Source organism: Pavona decussata, unplaced genomic scaffold (assembly GCF_977016875.1).
Source record: "Pavona decussata unplaced genomic scaffold, jaPavDecu1.1 SCAFFOLD_912, whole genome shotgun sequence".
Taxonomy (NCBI): Eukaryota; Metazoa; Cnidaria; class Anthozoa; order Scleractinia; family Agariciidae; genus Pavona; species Pavona decussata.
The window spans coordinates 262,501-282,970 of record NW_028145943.1 but is presented as its reverse complement, the minus strand read 5'-3'; the positions used below and the strand labels follow the sequence as shown (position 1 = coordinate 282,970).

General features: G+C 39.9%; 3 protein-coding genes and 2 pseudogenes across 5 annotated transcripts in view; 3 read left to right on the top strand and 2 right to left on the bottom strand.

The window, feature by feature from the left end:
* LOC146448484 (E3 ubiquitin-protein ligase TRIM45-like) overlaps positions 1-5,343 on the bottom strand; it is a 75,762-nt pseudogene extending 70,419 nt beyond the window's left edge. The window contains exon 1 of the transcript XR_014861051.1: positions 2,570-5,343. The product of XR_014861051.1 is annotated as an E3 ubiquitin-protein ligase TRIM45-like (transcript). The remainder of the gene's footprint in view (positions 1-2,569) is intronic.
* Positions 1-20,470, bottom strand: part of LOC146448459 (E3 ubiquitin-protein ligase TRIM45-like) — a 216,495-nt gene that overhangs the window by 38,944 nt on the left and 157,081 nt on the right. The gene's annotated exons all lie outside the window — the stretch shown is intronic.
* On the top strand, positions 8,864-9,814 carry LOC146448483 (protein CFDP2-like). The gene has a single exon (XM_085102566.1). The coding sequence runs from the start codon at positions 8,864-8,866 to the stop codon at positions 9,812-9,814; it is 951 nt and encodes a 316-aa protein (XP_084958692.1).
* LOC146448479 (uncharacterized) overlaps positions 15,299-20,470 on the top strand; it is a 16,746-nt pseudogene continuing 11,574 nt past the window's right edge. The window contains exon 1 of the transcript XR_014861055.1: positions 15,299-16,473. The product of XR_014861055.1 is annotated as an uncharacterized LOC146448479 (transcript). The remainder of the gene's footprint in view (positions 16,474-20,470) is intronic.
* LOC146448482 (uncharacterized) overlaps positions 18,225-20,470 on the top strand; it is a 3,001-nt gene continuing 755 nt past the window's right edge. Inside the window, exons 1-4 of the mRNA XM_085102503.1 lie at positions 18,225-19,083; positions 19,290-19,482; positions 20,054-20,193; positions 20,286-20,395. Of these exons, the coding sequence (XP_084958629.1) occupies positions 18,655-19,083; positions 19,290-19,482; positions 20,054-20,193; positions 20,286-20,395 (872 nt within the window). The 5' untranslated portion in view covers positions 18,225-18,654. The remainder of the gene's footprint in view (positions 19,084-19,289; positions 19,483-20,053; positions 20,194-20,285; positions 20,396-20,470) is intronic.

Genomic DNA, 20,470 nt, shown 5'->3' with positions numbered 1-20,470 from the left:
TTTCTTGTTTAATAACGTGGTAGAAAAAGGTCTGGAAAAAAATGCGTGATTGGGGAAAGAAAATATTCGTCAAATTCTGGTGAGAAATTTGCATAATGCAAATCTTCCAATAAATCTTTCTGCAAAGGAATCTGATTGGGAAGGTTTCGTGAAGAAATCATTTGACCGAAACACCCCACATAAAAGGAGTCAAAACAACGTTTAATAATTCGATTTTAAACAATTATTGTCGAATCTTAACGTTTAAATTAATAGTGCCAAACTGATACTCGCTATTGCGTTACCTGCGTCACGTCAGTAGCTGTCGATGAGTCTTAGCGCCTCTTATGATCCCGGTTGACCGGGCTAGCCCGCTTACCGAGATCTCGCCTCATTCCTATTTCTTTTGTAAAAAACTCGATGTGTTTAGGCGGGCCAGCCTGGTTACCGAGATCTCGGTTTCAGCGACCGAGATCTCGGGAGTCCGGGACGAAAATTTTCTCATATCAACACGGTATCCCGGTTACCGGGATGAAGTCTATAACCAAACATTCGCGTCTTAGAACGGATATATTTGATTATTACGGCTCATTTCTGAGATGTTCTAGTTCAAAATAATTCCTTTTCGTAGTAGAGATAAAGATATAATAATTTTGAAGTTTGTAGAAGCGATAAAAATGAAAAATTCTTGCCGGGCTTGTTCGGTAAATGTCACGCTCGATTGACCGCGTCACCACTTTTCATCTCGGTAACCGGGATGAAATTTCCCATACGAACGGACTGCAAAATTCATCCCGCTTACCGAGCCATCCCGGTAACCGGGATCATATGAAGAGGCCCTTAGAATATAATGCCCACAAACCAACTTGTGCTGCGAAATTGTCAATTACAACAACTAGAAAAAAGACCTTTTTTTACTGGCATATGAGTGGTTTTGATAAAAATCAAACGTTCACATGACACTTGAATCACGTTTAAAAGATACATGCTCAAATAAGATGCGAAAGTTGGACATAGGGTCGGTCAAAGTGAATATTTTTAATTAAATCATGTTTGTTTACTGGAATGCATGCTTTTTCAAATAGCTAGTCCAACCTTCTTCAGTGACCTTCCAAATAATGATCACCCAGAATTGGGTCAGTCAAAAAACTCTCTGTTCGTGTTGTTTGATACTGTACCTTCGCAAGTGGCTGAAAAACAATGTCAGCTGGCACGCCATATTTTAACCTAATTACTGGTATGAAATATCACACATGCACGGATACACGCTTCAAAACCTGTGTGCCAATTAAAATTTCGTAAATCGGCGATACGGCGGCGAATTTTCTTTATATAGACAACTGAGTTAGTGTTTCCGAAGCAGATTTAAAATATTGAACATTCTACGTTTGGAATGACTGTCCTCAAGTTTTTAAATTGGAGAAATTAACAATCAAAGGTTGAATTGTGGACTAAGAAATGACCTTTGTCCTGAAAAATTTTTTTCTGGAGAACAATGGAAGATCATTCCAAACGTGAAGCGATGGAGATATGTAATCTTTATTAGAAACGTGTTTTTGTTTGATGTTTTCTCTTAAACCCGTCGCCTACCTGTCAAATCTTTGCTTTTTTCACAAAAACGATCACGTGACATGTCACGTGATCTATAACACTACTTATAATGCTTAGAAATTTTAAGAATGATAAGATCTTTTTGTCTGCCAAATTTAAGTTCATTGCCATTGAATTTGTTAAAGTTATCTCGAATAAACCATTTTTCCTCTTAAAAGCCCTTAACCCAGGCCTTAAACTGCTTGAGTTACAAAGCTGTTAATAAATGCGTCAATGAGCGTCTCCGGACCTCTACTTCCACATTTAACAACTCTTACGAACAGAGGTTTAAAAACCAAGTGAAGATTACACAGATTTTTTTGATACACAAGCTATTTATTTCTTTGACGCAATAAACTACTTTTACAACAATAACTCCTTAATCACTTCAGCTTATTGTAACAATAATTAAGCAGATAATTATGTAACATGTTAACTTTAAGAGTAGTACAACACTCGCGTCTCAAAAATCAGAAAAAATAAACACTAAACTTTTTGAGCGTACAATAAATGGCTTGCTAATCAAATTACACATTCAAGTAACATATTGTTCATACAATCACAAACTAGCCAATATAAGGCGCAAAGTACTTGATAATAGAAAGATTAACAATTACGCTTACGACAAACGCAGAGCGACAAACGGCAACCGGCAGAAATGACCACGTGACCATGTTTATCCTACGTTTGCCCCTCGCTGTTTTCAGAAAATTGAGCAGTTTTACGTTTGGATCAAAGGCCAGAATTAATTTATATTATTCCCATCTATGTTTGTTTTAAGAAAACGCAAAACGAACCTCACGTTTGCCGTTTACCATAAACGCGATTCTAAATTTTTCCCTTAAGGCCACAAACAACGACGTCACAAATTTTGATTTCCAGTGAACAATACTCAACCTCTCTTCTGTTCGGAAAATCGGAAAAAGTAAGCAGGATCAAAATATAACCTGTACTTAAATCTGATCAAACAACATCTTATAAAAAATTGAAACCTGGACACCTCCCACGGGAAACGCTACTTTTCGCATCTGACAAAATTTAAATTTTGTATAAAACTATGTTGAAAAACTTTCAAGGTTTTACATATCTATGGCAGTCCCAGTCCGAAACTATAAAAATACAATAATTACGCAAAGAATTAACTTGTAAAAGGCCCTTATGTAACACTTTTAGGCCGTGACTCTTAAATATAAAACTGACAAAATATTTATCCGCTGCAGAATTTTTCATGTAAAAGTGATTTATCAAATAAAATTTAAACTGAGTTCTAATCCTGGATCAGATATTAGTCTTCTTTTAATTTCAACTAACTGGAAGCTGATCGTATCTGCAATGATAAAATTTACAACTACATTATTTTCGCAGAAAATAAAAGGTACAGTACTTTGAACAGTAACAGTCACCATTGTCACAGCTTTTCCGAATTGTCTTACAAAGCGACTTAATATAAAGAGGGCTCCCACCAAACTTTAAATCAAAACATAAAGATATTCACTACTCCTGTTGCTATTTGAGAAGAGGATAATTATCACTCAAATATTTGAATGCGATGATTGATGCTATCACACACAACAATTTGGTCGTTACTTAGCATTGCTACTGAAAACGGACAAGCAAATTCTCTTAAGTTGCTGCCCTCTGTCCCAAACTTGCCAACAAACTTACCATTCAGTTCAAAGACTTGTACTCTGTGATTATCTTGATCACACACAATCAGTAGTCCTGACTTGGTCACTGACAAAAAACGTGGAAAATTAAACTCCCCATCCCCTTCCCCCTGCTTACCAAACTTATACTCATACTCCCCCTCCCTACTAAAGACTTTTATACTATGATCATCCTTGTCTGACACTATGAGATATTCATCACACTGAACACAGTGGACAGGATAACTGAAAGAACCAGGCCCACCTATCTTCATTAGAAAATTGCCATCAGGGGAAAAGATCTTAATCACTGAGTTTGTTTCCTGAATCAGCAACAATAATATTACCTTGGCTATCCAAGGATAAACCCCAAGGATATGAGAACTGACTATCAAGGCTTCCTCTCCCACCAAACATACCCATGTACCTACCCTCCCCTTTGAAAATCTGCACTCTGTGGTTAAAATGGTCTGCTACAAAAATCTTTCCATCCTTTTCAAAGGCTGTTCCAAAAGGATATTGAAATCCCCCCTGATTGCTAACCTTGTGACCAAAGGATCTTATGAAATCCCCATTACTGTTGAAGATTTGAACCCTGTGGTTCGTCTGGTCACCTACTGCTATTTCATCCCTGCTACTCACTGCCACCCCCAGAGGATACTGAAACATTCCAACACCCGAACCTTCTTTTCCAAAAGACAAAACAGGTTTGACATGAAATGGTTTTACTAACACAGTAAAAGGACTATCACGAACATTTCCCCGTTTACCTTAATTGACAATTTACACCTACCTCGAACTTTAGGAGAATAGCTAATGTTGTAGATTCCATCTTTGTTATCACCTATTTGTACTTTTGTCACGCATTCATGCCCATGCTTGTCTCTCATCTCTATCTTTACATTGTCACGCTTATCATAACACTGTTTTTTGTTAGTGTTTCTTGTTGTCAAATTGAACTGAGCTTCACGCCCAACAGTTCCTTCTCTGAGTCCTTTGCCTTCAGCAATCGATTCACTTGCTTTTGTTGGGAACAAAATTTCCAGGAATCCAATTTCTTCTCTTTTGTTAACGTTCTCAATCTTTTGGTTTTCCACGAAAACCACAGTTTGCAGATATTCAGGGTCACGGGAAACATGCTTGGCTTGCTCTGCTTCTTCCAAAATTGCTGCCAATGTTTTTTTCAGCTGAACGACCTCGGTGTTTATACTTCGTGTTAACAGTTTATCGGCTTTTTCCAGTGATGATTCGATCATAGTTCTTTACTGTTGAATCTCAGTCTTTGTCCTTGTAACACTTTCACCCGACTTCCTTGTTTCGTTTTCCACCGCAGCGAGAATATTTTGTCTCTTCGTTTGAATTGTTTTGATCAAGTTATCAGTAAACCTATTGACGTTCCTTTTCACGTTTTCGCTTTGTTCAATCAGTTTAGCGTACTCTTCATCAAGTTGAGTAACTACGTTCATATATGCCTGTAAGTTGTGTCTCTGTTCTTGTATAAGAGCTGTCATCTCGATATTTTGAGCCTTGGCTTGTTCTTCGATTAATTTCAATGTATGTCCTCCATGATCCAGAGTGACGCAAGTTTGGCAAACTGCTGCTTCGCATTTTTTACAGACATACTTCAACTCTTCTTTCTGATGTCCTTGTCTGGAACAAAACACGGGTCGCTTTAATACATCCTCATAGTCCTTGTCTTGGAACTCTTTCATCGCAAGAACACGATGATCTTTGTTGTTTCGCATCATGTTGTGTCCAATTAGGCATTGTTCACAGTAAAAAATGCAACACTGAAAGCAGTACGAAGCCTCGGAGCTTTTCCTGTCGCAGTTTCCACACGTTACTTGGGTTGTGTTGCATTCTTTTATGGCCAGCACATCGATCATGCCGTTGAGATAAAGCTGGTCGGAAGATCCTTCAGATCGCCGCTTGCAGGCACTCTGCAAAGGGCTTGGCACTTCGGACATCTGAATGCATTTTGACCGCCACTCGTCTGATGCCAGTGTTTCAAACTATGCAGACAGAAACTGTGTAAACAGGGAAGCTGTCTGGGATCCTTAAATAAGTCCGAACACACCGGACAAGACACTTCTTCGCGTAGATTGTAAAACAACGTTCGGATATCCATGATGTTTTCACACACAATCGAAGGGTGATCTTTGCGGACAGTCTTTACCACACAATGGAGTCTTGTTATTTTCTATCTTTTTTTGTTTTTTATGAATTATCTTTAGCGTATGAACCAATCACACAGCGCTGCTTAAAGAGGTTGTTGACGGTTTGGTTTTAGTTTCTGATTCCCAGGAATGTGCTCTTGGTGCGACAAGTTTTTGTTTGGAAAGAACTCATGCCAATCAAAAACAGGAAAAGATCAATAAAGTGAACTTTATTCTATGCAGCTAAGTCCGAGGTGACACTTTTCGAAGGCAAGATATGAGAATTTTGCTAATTGTAATAAAAAAAACCTTGTAAATTGCATGTTGTCGATGTCGATGACTTAAAATGAAGACAACAAATTAAGTTAAATTCGGCAAGATTTTCTTTATTTAACAGAATGATTTCACAAACAAAACGAATTTAAGACAGAATTTGAAAGCATGGAAGTAAACAAGATGAATAAATGTCTCTCTAAGTTTTACGTTTTAGTGACGAGAAAAGAAAACAGTTTTTATAATCCGAAAACTAGTTTGTTGTCGTTTCGAGCGGCTCTCGACCACAATCTAAAGTCACCGCCTCACAACAAAAAATTTTGATCTGCGACAACCGTGTACTTGTTTAGTGAAGCCAAGAAAGGACTTTATTCCTACCTGAAGCAGCTTATCTCCGAGGGCAATTTATAAAAGTCCGTTAACCGGCGAAGCCATCATGTCAACAAGAAATTGTGCAATAAAATGCCATCGCTAACACTTGTGATGCCGGCTCGAGTTTTACACCAAACAGCCTGGGTCATCTCCATCTATTTTGGTAAACGGGTCGGAGAAACCCAACATTCATTCACAGAAGTCAGTACTTCGTCTCAATGAAGCGGCAGTTAAAGAATACTGACATTCTGCTTGAGACTGTGTGCAGTTTATCGATTGCGCATGTGATTTCGATTGAGCATGTGATCGACAGACTGCGCGTCTGTGTTCATTGACGCGTGACAATTTGAAACAAACAAACATGCAAAATCGACCTTTTTCAGACGGTTCTTGTTTTTCTCTGATAATCACCTGAGTAATTATACTGAAAAAAATTATTCGCCTCAGGCTCAGTAAATATTGGTAAATATTCCCCTCGACTTCGTCTCGGAGAATATTCACCAATATTTACTTCGCCTTCGGCAAATAATTGTTAAATATGGTTCACGAGCGAGGATACGAACCTCGATCTCCTGCGTTCAAGGCTGACGTGATAACCACTACACTACAGGCGAACTCACAATGATAGCGGACGAAATAGCACATGCTTATTCTTATTACATCACTTTTTAAGATTAATCAACGTTTTATGCACCAATAAGAATACGTCAAGCATCAGGTTATATCACATTTATCAGAGACATGGGTGTGATGCATTTTTTACGACCTATAACTTTGGCAGGTTTTTAAAATGGATATTCTCGCACAGTAAGCGATAGAAAATCTAGAGAAACAGCGAAAACGAGAGTTCGTCAGAAATCGAACACAGTTGGCAAATATGAAATAAAAGGTTAAGTGTCATGGGCGTTTTTTTTCCCTGTTTTTTTGAAAATAGTGAAGAAAAACCTTCACGTAGCCATAAAATAATTTTAGAATCACGAGAGGAAAGAAATCAACTCAATTCTCATGGTAATTATATTCTGGACCTTCCCAAAGCAAAAACGACTACTTATGGCCTACACTCCTTTTCATACTTAGCTAGTAAGATATGGAACTCTCTCCCGGACACTTACAGGACATCTGATTTTCTTCAATTCAAGCAAAATATCCTTAATTATGAGGCTTTTCCACAGTGTATATAATGTTGTATGTATATAGTGTATATATAATGATAGAATTGTAATTGTAATTGTATTTCATTTTATTTTATTTTGTCTATTTACTCTTTCTTTCTAATATTTATTTTCTCAAAGATATTAGCTATTCAAAGCTACTCTGTAAATTCGAGGATAAATAAAGTATATGTATGTACGTGATCTCTTCAAGCGCATTTGGGAAACAAAACGCGAACACTTGAATAACGTTAGCGTAACATTTAACAAGACGCATATGTGCGTGAACTTGGGCTTCTTTCCTGGCATACCCACTGAGCTGTAAACGACAGAAAGTTGACGTGATAAAATCTCAGTTGTCATTTGTCGATTGTTTTACAGCTCAAGCATAGTATAAGCAAGTATATTGTAAGCAATGTATATTCCTGGTCCTCAGGTAAATTAAGGCATGGGCCCCCAATTAATCACTCAAAAAGTGAAGGGGGGGGGGGGTGGTCTATCTCAGAACACTTTGGCAGTAGAAGGTTGAAACTTTGCCAGATACAAATATTGACAAGTTGTTTCAATTTGGTGTTTTTTAATTATGTAAATGTTGTCACGTGACTTTGCACGGCTACAATTTACTTAAAATGATGAAAGCAAAAATGGCAACACTTTTCGTTGTGAGATATTTAACCTGATTGGCACGAGACAACTTGCAATAAATGCATCTACAAAACTGTGCTTGGCCCCTTTTGAATTTTTAAATGATTTTTAAAATACACGGATTTTTCGATTAGTACCCAGTCTCCCAAGACAATTATCCCCTCCGTTAGGCCTTTGCTTAGAAAAATCTTAAGAAGGCCAAGCACAGAAGTGATATAATAAACGCCCTAAACATTATTAAAATGATAAATAAATTAAGGACGCAAGAAAAAGTGTTGCCATTTTAAGATAATTTCTTTCAGCCGATGGAAGTCACGTGACCTAATTTGCATAATTTAAAAGTACCAAATTACCGCAAATCAATAATGTATGTATCTGTCAAAGTTTCATCTGCCTACATTAAAAGTGTTTAGAGATAGACAACCCCCACACTTTTTGAGAGAACAATTTTGGGCCCTTTGGACCCTCGCGCTAGGGCTATACGGCGTACTGGGGCGCGTCCCCTGGTTGGTGGATGGGGGAGCCCTCCCTTTGGGGGGTTGCACCTGAATAATACGGAATAGGGTGCCGTGGACCAACATAGCCTAGGAGAAGCAAAACTTTGATTCCAAAACCGGGCAGGTGGAGCTCGTTAGCCTTGGCAGGCAGTTCATCTAGGAGACGGAAAGATTAAAAACCCGGACAGATGAAGTTCGTTAGCCTTGGCAGGCAATCGTCTAGGAGAGGAAAACTCTGATCTCAAACCCGGGTAGATGAAAGTCGTGAGCCATGGTCGGCTATCATCTAGGAGAAGGAAACTCCAAGTGAAATCACCCCTCCTTCCAGGCCGGGGGTTAGACACAGGGCTAACAACCCTGTTCTGTAAAAAAGTCTTGTTAAGGAAACAGCAACGAAGGAAAAGAACACTTCTAGGTGTGACAGGCTTCCAGAGTCATCGCAAGATACTCGTGTGACTGGCAGTGGTGAAAACCGAATGGAAGCCACTGACAGGAGGATGGAAGTCTTAAGCGCCAAAACCAGAACCAGGATTGGTTTCTGGAATGTAAGAACCATGTATGAGACCGGGAAGCTAGCGCAAGTTACAGCAGAGATGAGGCGCTACAATCTACACATTCTTGGAGTCAGCGAGAGCCGATGGACAAAATCCGGTAGATACAGAACCAACACGGGAGAGACAGTGCTCTACAGTGGTAGGGATGACGATCAACACCACGAAGGAGTCACAATAATCCTTAAAAAGGGAGTGGAAAAGTGCCTGATGGAGTTGAAGCCTATTAACAGCAGGTTGATGAAGATCAGATTGAGAGGGAAGCACATCAATACCACCATCATCCAGTGCTACGCACCAACCAACGACAGTGAGGAAGAGAGCAAGGAGGCTTTCTATGAACAGTTGCAGGCTGAACTGGAGAACACACCAGGACATGAAATGAAGATAGTGATGGGCGACTTGAATGCCAAAGTTGGAAGTGATAACACCAACTACGAGAGAGCCATGGGTAAGGAAGGAAGCATGAACAACAATGGAGAGAGACCGCTGGAATGCTGCGGGACATACGACCTTGTCATTGGCGGGACTCTCTTTCCACACCCAGACATCCACAAACTTACCTGGTGTTCCCCCAACGGCAGAGACAAGAATCAGATCGACCGCCTGATGATCAACGGGACGTGGAGGAGATCGCTGCAAGACGTTAGAGTGAGGAGAGGAGCAGATGTTGGCAGTGATTACCACCTTGTCACTGCAACTCTGAAAGTGAAACTGAGAAAGAATGGACCTGAGAAACCAAGACAACAACAGTTTGATGTGGAGAAGCTGCGCGACCCCAAAGCAAAGAATGCCTTCATCCTTAAGCTGAAGAACAAGTTCCAAGCTTTGGCAGATGCTGAAAACTACACCCAGACAGAGTCAGCCGGAATCGACACCGCGTGGAAGCAAGTAAGATCAGCCTACACACAAACCAGTGAAGCTTGCATAGGAAGAGGACGAAAGAGTGGATAACAACGGATACCTGGAAAGCCATTGAGAACAGGAGAACCCTTAAGAAGAGGGTGTTGGAGACCAAGTCAGAAAGGCTGGAAGAGAGGTACAAACAACAGTACAGGGAAGCCGATCAAACAGTGAAAAGAATGGCTAGGGCCAACAAGCGGGCCTACATGGAAGGCCTTGCAAGGGAAGCAGAAGAGGCCGCAGCCAGAGGAGAACAAGGACGAGTGTACAAAATCACTGAGCTCGTCAGCGGCAAGTACCAGGGATCTACAGACGCACCCATCGCAGATAAACAGGGACGGATACTAACAACAGAAGCGGAACAAGAGGCGAGATGGGCAGAACATTGCAGCGAAGTTCTAAACAGACCACCACCAACCGCTCCAGCGGATGTACAGGACCCGGCTAAAGACCTGGATGTAAACACAACGCCACCTGAGAAACAAGAAATTGTGGCAGCCATCAGATCCCTCAAAAACGGAAAGGCCCCTGGTCAAGACAGCCTCAATGCAGAACTCTTCAAGGCAGACCCAGAGCTTGCAGCGCAAGTTCTTCAGCCACTCTTTACAGCCATCTGGGACGAGAAACAACTACCAGAGGATTGGACGGAAGGCGTCATAGTAAAGATCCCGAAAAAGGGAGCCTTGAGCAATTGTAACAACTGGAGAGGAATCACCCTCCTGTCTGTTCCAAGCAAGATCCTCGCGAAAATCATCATCAAGCGAATTGAAGAGGCAGTGGACCAGCAACTCCGAAAGGAGCAGGCCGGTTTTCGACCAGGAAGAGGGTGCACAGACCAAATATTTACTCTGCAAAATATCATCGAACAGTGCACAGAATGGCAGAGACAGTTGTACATCAACTTCGTAGACTTTGAAAAGGCCTTTGATAGCATCCATCGAGAGAGTCTATGGCGCATTCTCAGGGCATATGGAATACCGCAGGAGATTGTTCTTGTCATCAAGAGTTTCTACAACAACTTCACATGCAGGGTAGGAAGCAGCGAGACCAGCTTCAGCGTGAAGACCGGTGTTAGACAAGGCTGTTGTATGTCTGCGATGCTCTTCAACTTGACAATTGACTGGGTGATGAGGTAGACAACAGCAGACCAAGCGCGAGGCATCAGATGGACCCTCTTGACACAACTTGAAGATTTTGGACTTTGCTGACGATCTAGCACTCATGTCGCATACCCACCAGTACATGCAGGAGAAGACGTCCCGTCTAAATACCTTTGCACAGTAAGTAGGCTTGAAGATCAGCCAGAAGAAGACGGAGGTAATGATGCTGAACGTATCAAACCCATCACCTGTCACAGTAAATGGAGAAGATCTACCAATGACCGAAGAATTTACATACCTTGGGAGCACTGTCAGACATGACAGTGGGGCAGGCAGCGACATCAAGAATCGCCTCAGTAAGGCCAGAAATGCGTTTAGAATGATGAACAACGTTTGGAAGTCATCCCAGTACAGCACCAAGACCAAACTAAGACTGTACCAGAGCTGTGTAATCTCCACCCTACTGTACGGCTCGGAATGTTGGAGGATGACAGAGAGCGACCTCAGCAAGCTGTCCACCTTCCACACGAAAAACCTCAGAAGAATCCTACGTATATTCTGGCCTGAAACCATCTCCAACCAAGAACTTCTTGCTCGCTGCAACCAGGACAGCGTGGGAACCATCATTATGCGAAGACGATGGAAATGGATCGGACATGTCATGCGACGGGAGGAAGACAACATCACTCGCACAGCCCTTCACTGGACACCAGAGGGGAGACGCAGGCGAGGACGACCCAAGATCACCTGGCGTCAGACTGTGGAAGCAGAACTGAAGACCTTACATCATACCTGGGGAACCATTCAGAGGCTAGCCAGGGACAGACAGGAGTGGCTTAATTTTGTTGCTGCCCTACATGCCAAGCCGGCATATGGCATGAGTGAGTGAGTGAGTGAGCCTTAATTCACGCGAGTCTAAATTGTACCCTATGTCCGTTTTTTACGCCCGGTCTGTCGTCTGCGTTTTACACTGACCGATTAAGTAGACACTCTAAGTCATAAATTTGAGAATCTAACAAAGGTTCTGACAGTAAAATCCGAGCTTTCAACCTATGTGTGCATCTATCCGGCCAACAGGATTTAGCAAAGTGGGCAGGGATATCTTGTGTTGGCTTCATCCCCCCCCCCCCCCCTCGCAAACGTTTTTGTCTTTTGAAATAAGGGAATTCTGATTGAAAGTGGTGTTTCGTGGAAATTTCTGTATGTCAGTATCTTTCACCCATTAATCGATGAAATTTGTCCTCGCGTCGCATATGCGAAATTTGATCCGTCTCCAGTGCATGCGTTTGTTTAAGGGGCGGACCATTAGAAATCACGGGAGGGGGGGTGACAATTTTTCAGTGGATGAGTATTTTTTTAGTCCAATTTGTCTGCATGAATTTTTTTTTCGGCGTGGAAACTCTGCACGATTTTTTTTTTCGACTGAACTTCTTTTAATATTAAAGGCATACAAGGCTCCACACAGTTTAATAACAGTACCGCTCAAGGTGACACTCTTAGGAGTCTCGATTTTCGCGAAATTCGAGTATCGCGATTATCGAGAAAGAAATGAGATACTAAATGTATCGCACCTCATGACTCGAGACGACTTTTTTTCACTTGTCAAGGAAACTCTGCTTCGTCGTGTTGGTCGATACCATTCTTTAATTACAGTTGAACTCAAAAGCGAAAAGCGTGAGAAGTTCGAAGGCAATATAGTACGTATATTTAGTGTTGTTTGCTCGGTCGAAGATAAAAACATCTTGTCTAATCGACAAATGGATCGTGCTACAAAGAGTTCACAAAGCATACGACAATTTTCACAGCAACAACCCTCCCATTCCCACCTGATACCTGAGAGAAATGCTACCGCTCATTCGCAAAGAAAATTATCTCCAATTCAATGGAAGGAACTACCTCCAAATCCACGGTACTACCCTGGGCACAAAAATGGCCGTTGCTTTTGCATTTTTCAACATTTTTATGGCCGACATTGAAACACAAATTGTTAGCCAAAGCGTTACATTGACGATATCTTTCCGCTGTGGGACAGTAGTAATTTACAAGATATAGAACGGTTCATCGAACAAGCAAACTCATATAATCCAACAATAAAATTTATGGCTGGAATTTCAAATGCTGAGACTACATTTGTGGATAAAGTTGTATACAAAGGCAATCGATTCCATCACCATTCCATGCTGGATATTAAAACTCATTCCAAGCCGACTGAAACCTTTTGTCAATACACGCATTTTTCCTCTAGCCACCTACCAGGACTCAAAAACAACATTTGAGAAAAATATCAAAAAGTTTAAATCACGACTCCTTGTTAGAGGCTACCCAAATAATCTGATTAAAAAAAATTATCAGATGTCAAATTTATAGAAAGGTAATCGGCATTGAAGCAAAAAGACAGCACGCCCAGACAAATTTTGCCTTTTGTAACAATATCAACCATCGTGCCCAATCTCAAACATGTTTTAATGGGAAAATGGCACTTAATACAAAGCCAGCCTTTCCTACGCGAGAAATCTTTGAAGAGTCACCGCTAATTTCCTTTAAAAAAATCTCTAAATGAAGTGCTTGTCAGAGCAAAAATATAGAGAGATTACACTTCAAAAAATTTTTCCATTGTTAGACGTCGTGCAGGCCTGTCACCCCTTGCTATTCCCTACTCAAAGAAAAGATTGTTGAAGGTTTGCTATAGTAAAATTGTTTAATATTTTTTCTACATTTGAAATCCATAAATGAGCAGGAGATCAGGTTGCATTGTCACTTCTAAAAACAGTAATACATGTAAAATGTGTTAAAATGATAGAAGAGCAGGTTATATTCTTGAAATGTGCAATAAAACTAATTGACGTTGTGTTTTGATATTGTACTTTGATTCAGTTAAGACCCAGTTCAGGCGCCGAACTTTTCATGAGCCGAACTCATTCAAATTAAGGTCGGCCCAAATCACGAAAATCCCGCCTTTTGATTCAGACGCCGAACTTAATTTACTTGAAGCAAAACGAATCGAAATGTTAGCTTTTTTTTTTATTTTTTATTTTTTTTATTTGCAATACGTTATAATAATTTATGCATTAGATTCGGCTCATGAAAAGTTCGGCGTCTGAATCAAAGCCGTTCCAAAGCCGAAATTCCCGGCTGGGCCAGGCGGGAAGAACGGCTGAGCCGTTCCAAATTGAAAAAGCCGTTCTCAACAGATTCAGACGCCGAACTTTTCATGTTCTCAATTTGAGGTATTAGGTTCGGCTCATGAAAAGTTCGGCGTCTGAACCGGGCCTTACTTGCAGGAATTTTTTTTGGATGGTGAACTGCTTGCAGGAATTTTTTTTTGGCAATTTTCCTTTGCAGGAATGTTTTTTTGGGAACTGTCACCCCCTCCCGTGATTTCTAATGGTCCGCCCCTAAGCAAGATTACGCAGTTGTCACGTTTAGGCAATTAAAATAGAGAGAAAAACAGACAGAATGCTTTCCTAAAGGAAAAATTTATTCAGAAAAGTCTTTGTTTACGCCTAAGAAAGAAACGCTTATAATTCTAAATGCGAGACGAGAGACGCGAAAGCGATTTGAAGGAACTATCAGTCCATTTCGAAGCGAATTTATCAACCCGTGCGTGGCACGTTTTTCAAATTTTCGCAAAAACTGTTCAGAATATAAAGAATCGGTCAATTAGAATAGTATTTCAGTACAAATTCACGATCAAACCTGTAATTTTTCAGCCGTTGAATTCACAGAAGTACTAAAAAATTTTGTAGCAAGTCCGTGGCCTGAATAAGGATTTGAGATGTCCGCGCTCCGCTAACTCGTCGCCTGGATAAAACAACAATTTGTACTCAAAGCACAGTTTCTTCGCCGTTATTTCTCGGATTTCCGCTATCGAAACTGTTGAGTATTCCTAAGTAGTTCCTCTTTCGATGTACCATTTCGAAAATTTTTTTTTTGTTCGGAAAACACGAAAATCGGCGACTAAAAAATGGCCGACCCATGCAAACCCATGCAGCGACAAGATTACCTGCGCATGCGTTTTAAGGCCCAGACGGCGATTTGTGACTGAATGAGGAAAACAAAAAAAAAACAAACAAAAAAACGAAGGGCAATTTTCAACTTGGTCTCCCTTTGGGAAGCCCAAGTTAACAAGTTTCAATCCATTTTGACCTACTGTATGTACTGTGTCTCACCGGAACAAAATTAATGACAATAATTATTTTTGTTTCTGATGAAAGACAAAAATTATATTTTATATGTTTGGGTATTTAATGACATCAAATTCGCGTGATACTTCTCCTTTAGAGAGTCAATGCCAACATATGAAATTATGAGTCGATGGCGGTAGCATGCTTAGCACGTGTTAAGCAACACCACCACACGAGGGAAAAATAAAATGTCACGTTGGCTCCAGACAAAACTAAGGGAGCTTTGACTGTAAATAAACGGCTTGGAAAGAGCTTTGGTCATTCGGTTTCAAGCAGGAATAGACGAAGGATCAAACTTTAGTGTACGCACGGGTTTGCTTAAAGGAGAACAACTAGTAAACCTTCATTTTTGCACCAGTTAGATTAAGCTACATTGGAAAGAATTTGACAACAAATGGAGAGGCGTTTGAATTCTGTCAAGTCTTCCTTTCTCGCTGTAATGGAAAAGTTTGTGCAAACGGTTGATTTGATGGACAGCACAGTTTTGATCCCAATGAAGCTGATCGATTTGCCAGTGAAAGATTTGATTCCACAAACGAAAAGTAATACCGGTAATAACTTCCTGCTGAACAACATGAGCATGCGTGCTTTCTATTTCATGGTGAAAGCGATGAGAATTAAATTATCGCAAGGGTATGGTGGCAACGGAGAGACATATGTCCCGCTGGAACGAGAAATCCAACATTCTTGTCACCGATTAAATCAGCTCGCTTTGGTCGCGAGGTACATCAAAACTTCCATGCTTAACCTCGGCCCGAATCAAGAGCTGCCATCCTTCCAGGAATTTCAAAAAACAGAGCGCAGTTGCTCTCGGAGAATTGCCTGCTCGGAGCGCTAAAGAAATTCACTGACGAGGTGGAATCCTTGGAGAAGTCCGTCATGTTTCCCAGTCTTCTGAAAGATCATCGTGTGAGCGAGGGTATGCCACAATTTAACGAAGAAATCCAGACCCTTTACGATGTTTTCATGTTTCTGAAGGAACTGAATGCGGAACTGTTGTCCGTGTCGAGGAATTTCGAGCTGCCAGATGCTAAGCTGCAGCACAAATTATCGGAATTGTTTCAGACATTTGTTCAGTATACAGCAATGGCTCGTAATCGTGCTACCCGCTATGAAGAAGAGTTGAGATGCTTTTGACATTTAGAGTTACGATCGATGGAGCCCGCCACTCGTGGAGAACTTTGTTTAGGTGCTTTACGCACCGATTGCCGATTTGAAATGCTCTCGAGCTGAGGATTAAATATTAAAGGTACCCGAAAGTATATCTCGTAGCCGTATTAAGGGGTAATTTCTTTTGTTTATTAGTGTTGTTCAGAATAATAATCCGGCTTTAAAGAAGTGCCTGTTTTGAAAAACAAAAATATTGTATGTAAACAAAATGTATCTTGCGGATTTATAAAAACGCACGGCAAAAATGTGGAAAAAGGTCATTTGCGATGAATGGTAAACTGTTGATCAAGAATCATGGTATGAAATAAATGTGATAGAATTAAGATGTTTGCCAAGTACTTTTTAATATGACGAATTTTTTGTTGTTTTAAGGGGTTTTCATACGACGACCTTGCAGAATTACGTAACACTTTTCAGATTAATTACGTAATAATCCAAACTCCAGTGATAATTTGTAGCTGAATAGTGGCCGCAGTTATGTAATGCTTATTCTATTACCTTACCCCTAGAAGTTTCGTTCTAAATAATAAGACACTATGGCGAATTGCACGCACAATGGTCGCTTCAAACACGCTCAGGGAACCCCAAAACATCCCCACAAACACACCCCGTGGCTTATAGCTTATCTGCTACAAATAGAGTTCATTTTTCTTACCAAGAGAAGAGCGAGTAAGCTCTGTTGTGACAAACTAATGTTACGTGCTTTAGAAGATAGCATTGTAGGTAATATTGCTGCGAAATCCGACTGATTTAGCAGCCAAAAAAATCACGATCATGATAAACTTAGAAAAGAAAAAGTATATTGAAAAGAAAAAGTATATTGATTATCATCACTCCAGCAAAGGGGCTTAAAATCTAAAGCGTAGCCTTAATAATGATGATGATTGTGATGATGATGATGAGGATGATAAGATTTAAAAAGCGGTTTTGAGTACTAGACTGTAGCGATGATAAAAGGGTGGGGTTGTGGGGGGAAGGGCTGTCATCCTTAGCCTGAAAATGGTATCTCGTCTCCAACTTGCTATCCCCTGGACTACGAACATATGAAAAGTCGAGGAGAGTAAAAAGAAAAAAAAAACAACTGAAATACTAAGCTGAGATTCCTGTCCAAGAAGTCACGGAGCTAAGAACTGAAGAAAGAACACTTGGTTTACAAGTGAATGATTGGAGCGACAAAAAAATTAAATAAAATAAAAAGCGCGATGTTTTAACTGAAGAACAGGGTTGCCGGTTGTACTTAGAAGTTAGCAGACTCGTGAGCATGAGTCAGATGACTCGCACGTGATCATGCACAAAAATGACTTCAAATGGGTTTCACGTGCGTCAGCAAGGTTTAATCATTTTTTTTTTATTTTTTATTTTTATTTTTCTAGCAGTTCAGTTATTCTATCAGGCATTGAAAAAGAAAGGATTTCAGCCGATTTTTAACCTTCCAAGTCTCTGTATCGAAATGGATATTCTCCATATTCTTCATATATTTCCTATCATAGTTGTTGGGAGAATTTGTTTAAACATCCAGACATTTTGTCTTTGATTATCATTTCATTTCTTTCAGTTGTTATACGTGCAATCAAAAGTATAGATTTTACCGGAGAAGTAATATCTATTGTAGGCTGTTTACCCATACCGCCTGATCTATTGTATTCATGAGCCCATTGACCTATCAAATGGTGGATAATACATCACGTGCAGTGACTTAATATCGATAAACCTCCTCCTTATTAGTATGCGGTGTTTTATCAGCTGATAAAACACTCCTTATTTAAGTATGCGGTGTTTTTTTCGTATGCTAATTTCCAACGTTCACAAAAGCAGAATTGCTATGAACTCTATTATCTTCTACACGCTTTATGGTGGCCCACTGTTCTCATAAGGAAAAACAGTCAAAATGTTATAACAAACCGTAAATTTTAGAAATAATGTCAAAATTAAATAAAAACAAAAAAAATTTCTTATTGTTTTAAAAATAAATAGATAAAAAAAACAGCTTGAAAACAAACTAAAAAATTTATGAATTAAAAAAAAAATGTGATAAAAATAAATGGGAAAAACATACATGTACATTGAATGCAAATAGAAAATATTATTTCAAATGGACATTGAAAACAACAGTAAAATCTCAACCCCAAAAATCAAAATAAAGAAAGGATATCCTTGTGAAATAACTATGAGAACAGTGGTCCACACACTGGCCCATCGTTCTCATAGCGTTTCAAAACTCAATTTAAGTTTTGTTCGACAGGCCCAGTGTTCTCGTAGCCCGCGACGTTTCCGGGCAGCGGATAGGACCCAGTACATGAAGTACCTGACGTTGTAGGCCAGCGGATAGCTGTTTCCCGCGCAAAAAGAGCGCGACTCGCTGCGTTTACTTAAATTACTTGTGTTGGTCTGATAACGCTCCAGTTCGGACGTAGTCTATATTACCAACGAGTTTAATATGGCCAGTCGCATAAGAAACCCAGATTGGCAAGAGGACGCTGAATTAAAACAAGATTTAAAGCGATACATACTTCAGAATTTGTCTAGAAGGGAAATTTTAGACTTTGTGTCCCGAGATTATGCCCAGTATGCTTGGAGCTTAGGAACTCTAAGCAGGAGATTGGCATATTTTGATATCAAGTACATTGAATACAATACCGACCTGAAGGAGGTAGAAGCAGCATTGCAGAGTGAACTACAAGGGCCAGGCCAGCTTCTGGGTTACCGCTCTATGCAACGCAAGATACGGGAACAGCACCAACCAGCAGTGCCTCGAAATTTGGTCTACGATTTAATGACTGAATTAGATCCGGATGGTCTTGAACGGAGGGGAGGTGTGGGGAAAAGAAAGCACAAGAGAGGAGCTGCCGGTACTTTCACATCAATGGTAAGTGTCTTCTTTATAACAGCAGACAGCAGTGCTCATAATTTATGCTCTGAAATACCTATTTTCTTTTACCTTGAAGTAAAGCCACTTGATTATTCTTTACACATTGTACCTGTGGGGTGTTACGTTGTCGATTTCTCTTTTGTATATTCATTGTTGTACTCACTGAAAATGTTATAAGGGATCTTTGTTGTAATGTACTACAGGGGCCAAATCATACTCATTCTGGTGATGGTCACGATAAACTAATGGGATTCATGAATTCTACATTCCCCTTGGCTGTATATGGACTCCAAGATGCATATAGTGGATATATACTGTACTTAAAGCTCTGGACCTCAAACTCCGACCCCAAAATTATTGGAAGGTGGTATTTACAACACTGGTATGAGTCAATAGGTGAGATATGTACACCAGTCAATTTTAATCTCGGTCTTCTTTACCCCAACCCTTTCCTTTCCCCTCCTGTACACACACACTTTTTTTCTCCCCAACCTGACTTGTGGGCTCAGTGAAATTTAGAAGTAATTCTTCCAAATTCTCATTTATCTAAAGGGATATTTACAACTAAGAAGAAACATTTTCCTTGCTGAATTCTAAGAATTTTCCAGTTTGTAGGAGGGAGTAACATTGACTGATTTATTAAGTAAAGAAGCATAGTATATAGTAGTTTTCTGAGCACAATAATTTAACAGGAATTGAAATGAGAGGTACTGTACTAAATAATACGAATAATAAATAACATAGTTATGATTTGACATGCATTGTGATTGTATACAGGCTGAGTCAGATTAAGTTCACACAGGAAAAGAATAATGATAACCATGAAGGAAAAGAATAACAATTTTTCTTCATATATATGTAACCCGTTATGCTTGGTAACCAGGTTTACTGCATTATTACAAGCAAAGAGATGTACATCTTATGATGAAAAGTGTCTCTGTGTTCTGAATCTACTTTTTTCCCCAAGTCATTAGTAATAATCTCAGGCTTGACAAGGGAACAGAAACTGGTTATATGGCCACCATTCATTCTTACTTGAGGCAACAAGGAGATGCTGCTAGTAATGGAACTGATGCTGTTCATTATGGCCCATCCACAAGTAATAAGGTATTATTGTGTAGTTTATTGTTAAGTTCAAGTTAAATCATACAAGTAAAGGGTAGTTTTTGACCAAGTCCTCTATTCTGTCTTAAACACAGATTGAAAGATGGTGGCGGGAACTTCACAACCGATTGGAAAGGTTTTTCAAAAGGCAGTTAATGATGTTACTGGAGCGAGGACATTATGATCCTAACAATCAAACTGACAGGTACATTCATTTTTTAACACCTTTTTCTTTCAAAGGATAGTGGCTGTTGTTATCTATTTTATATTTTATAAGGTT

Coding starts and splice junctions, on each gene's coding strand:
- LOC146448483 (XM_085102566.1), top strand. CDS start 8,864: ATGTATGAGACCGGGAAGCTAGCGCAAGTTACAGCAGAGATGAGGCGC.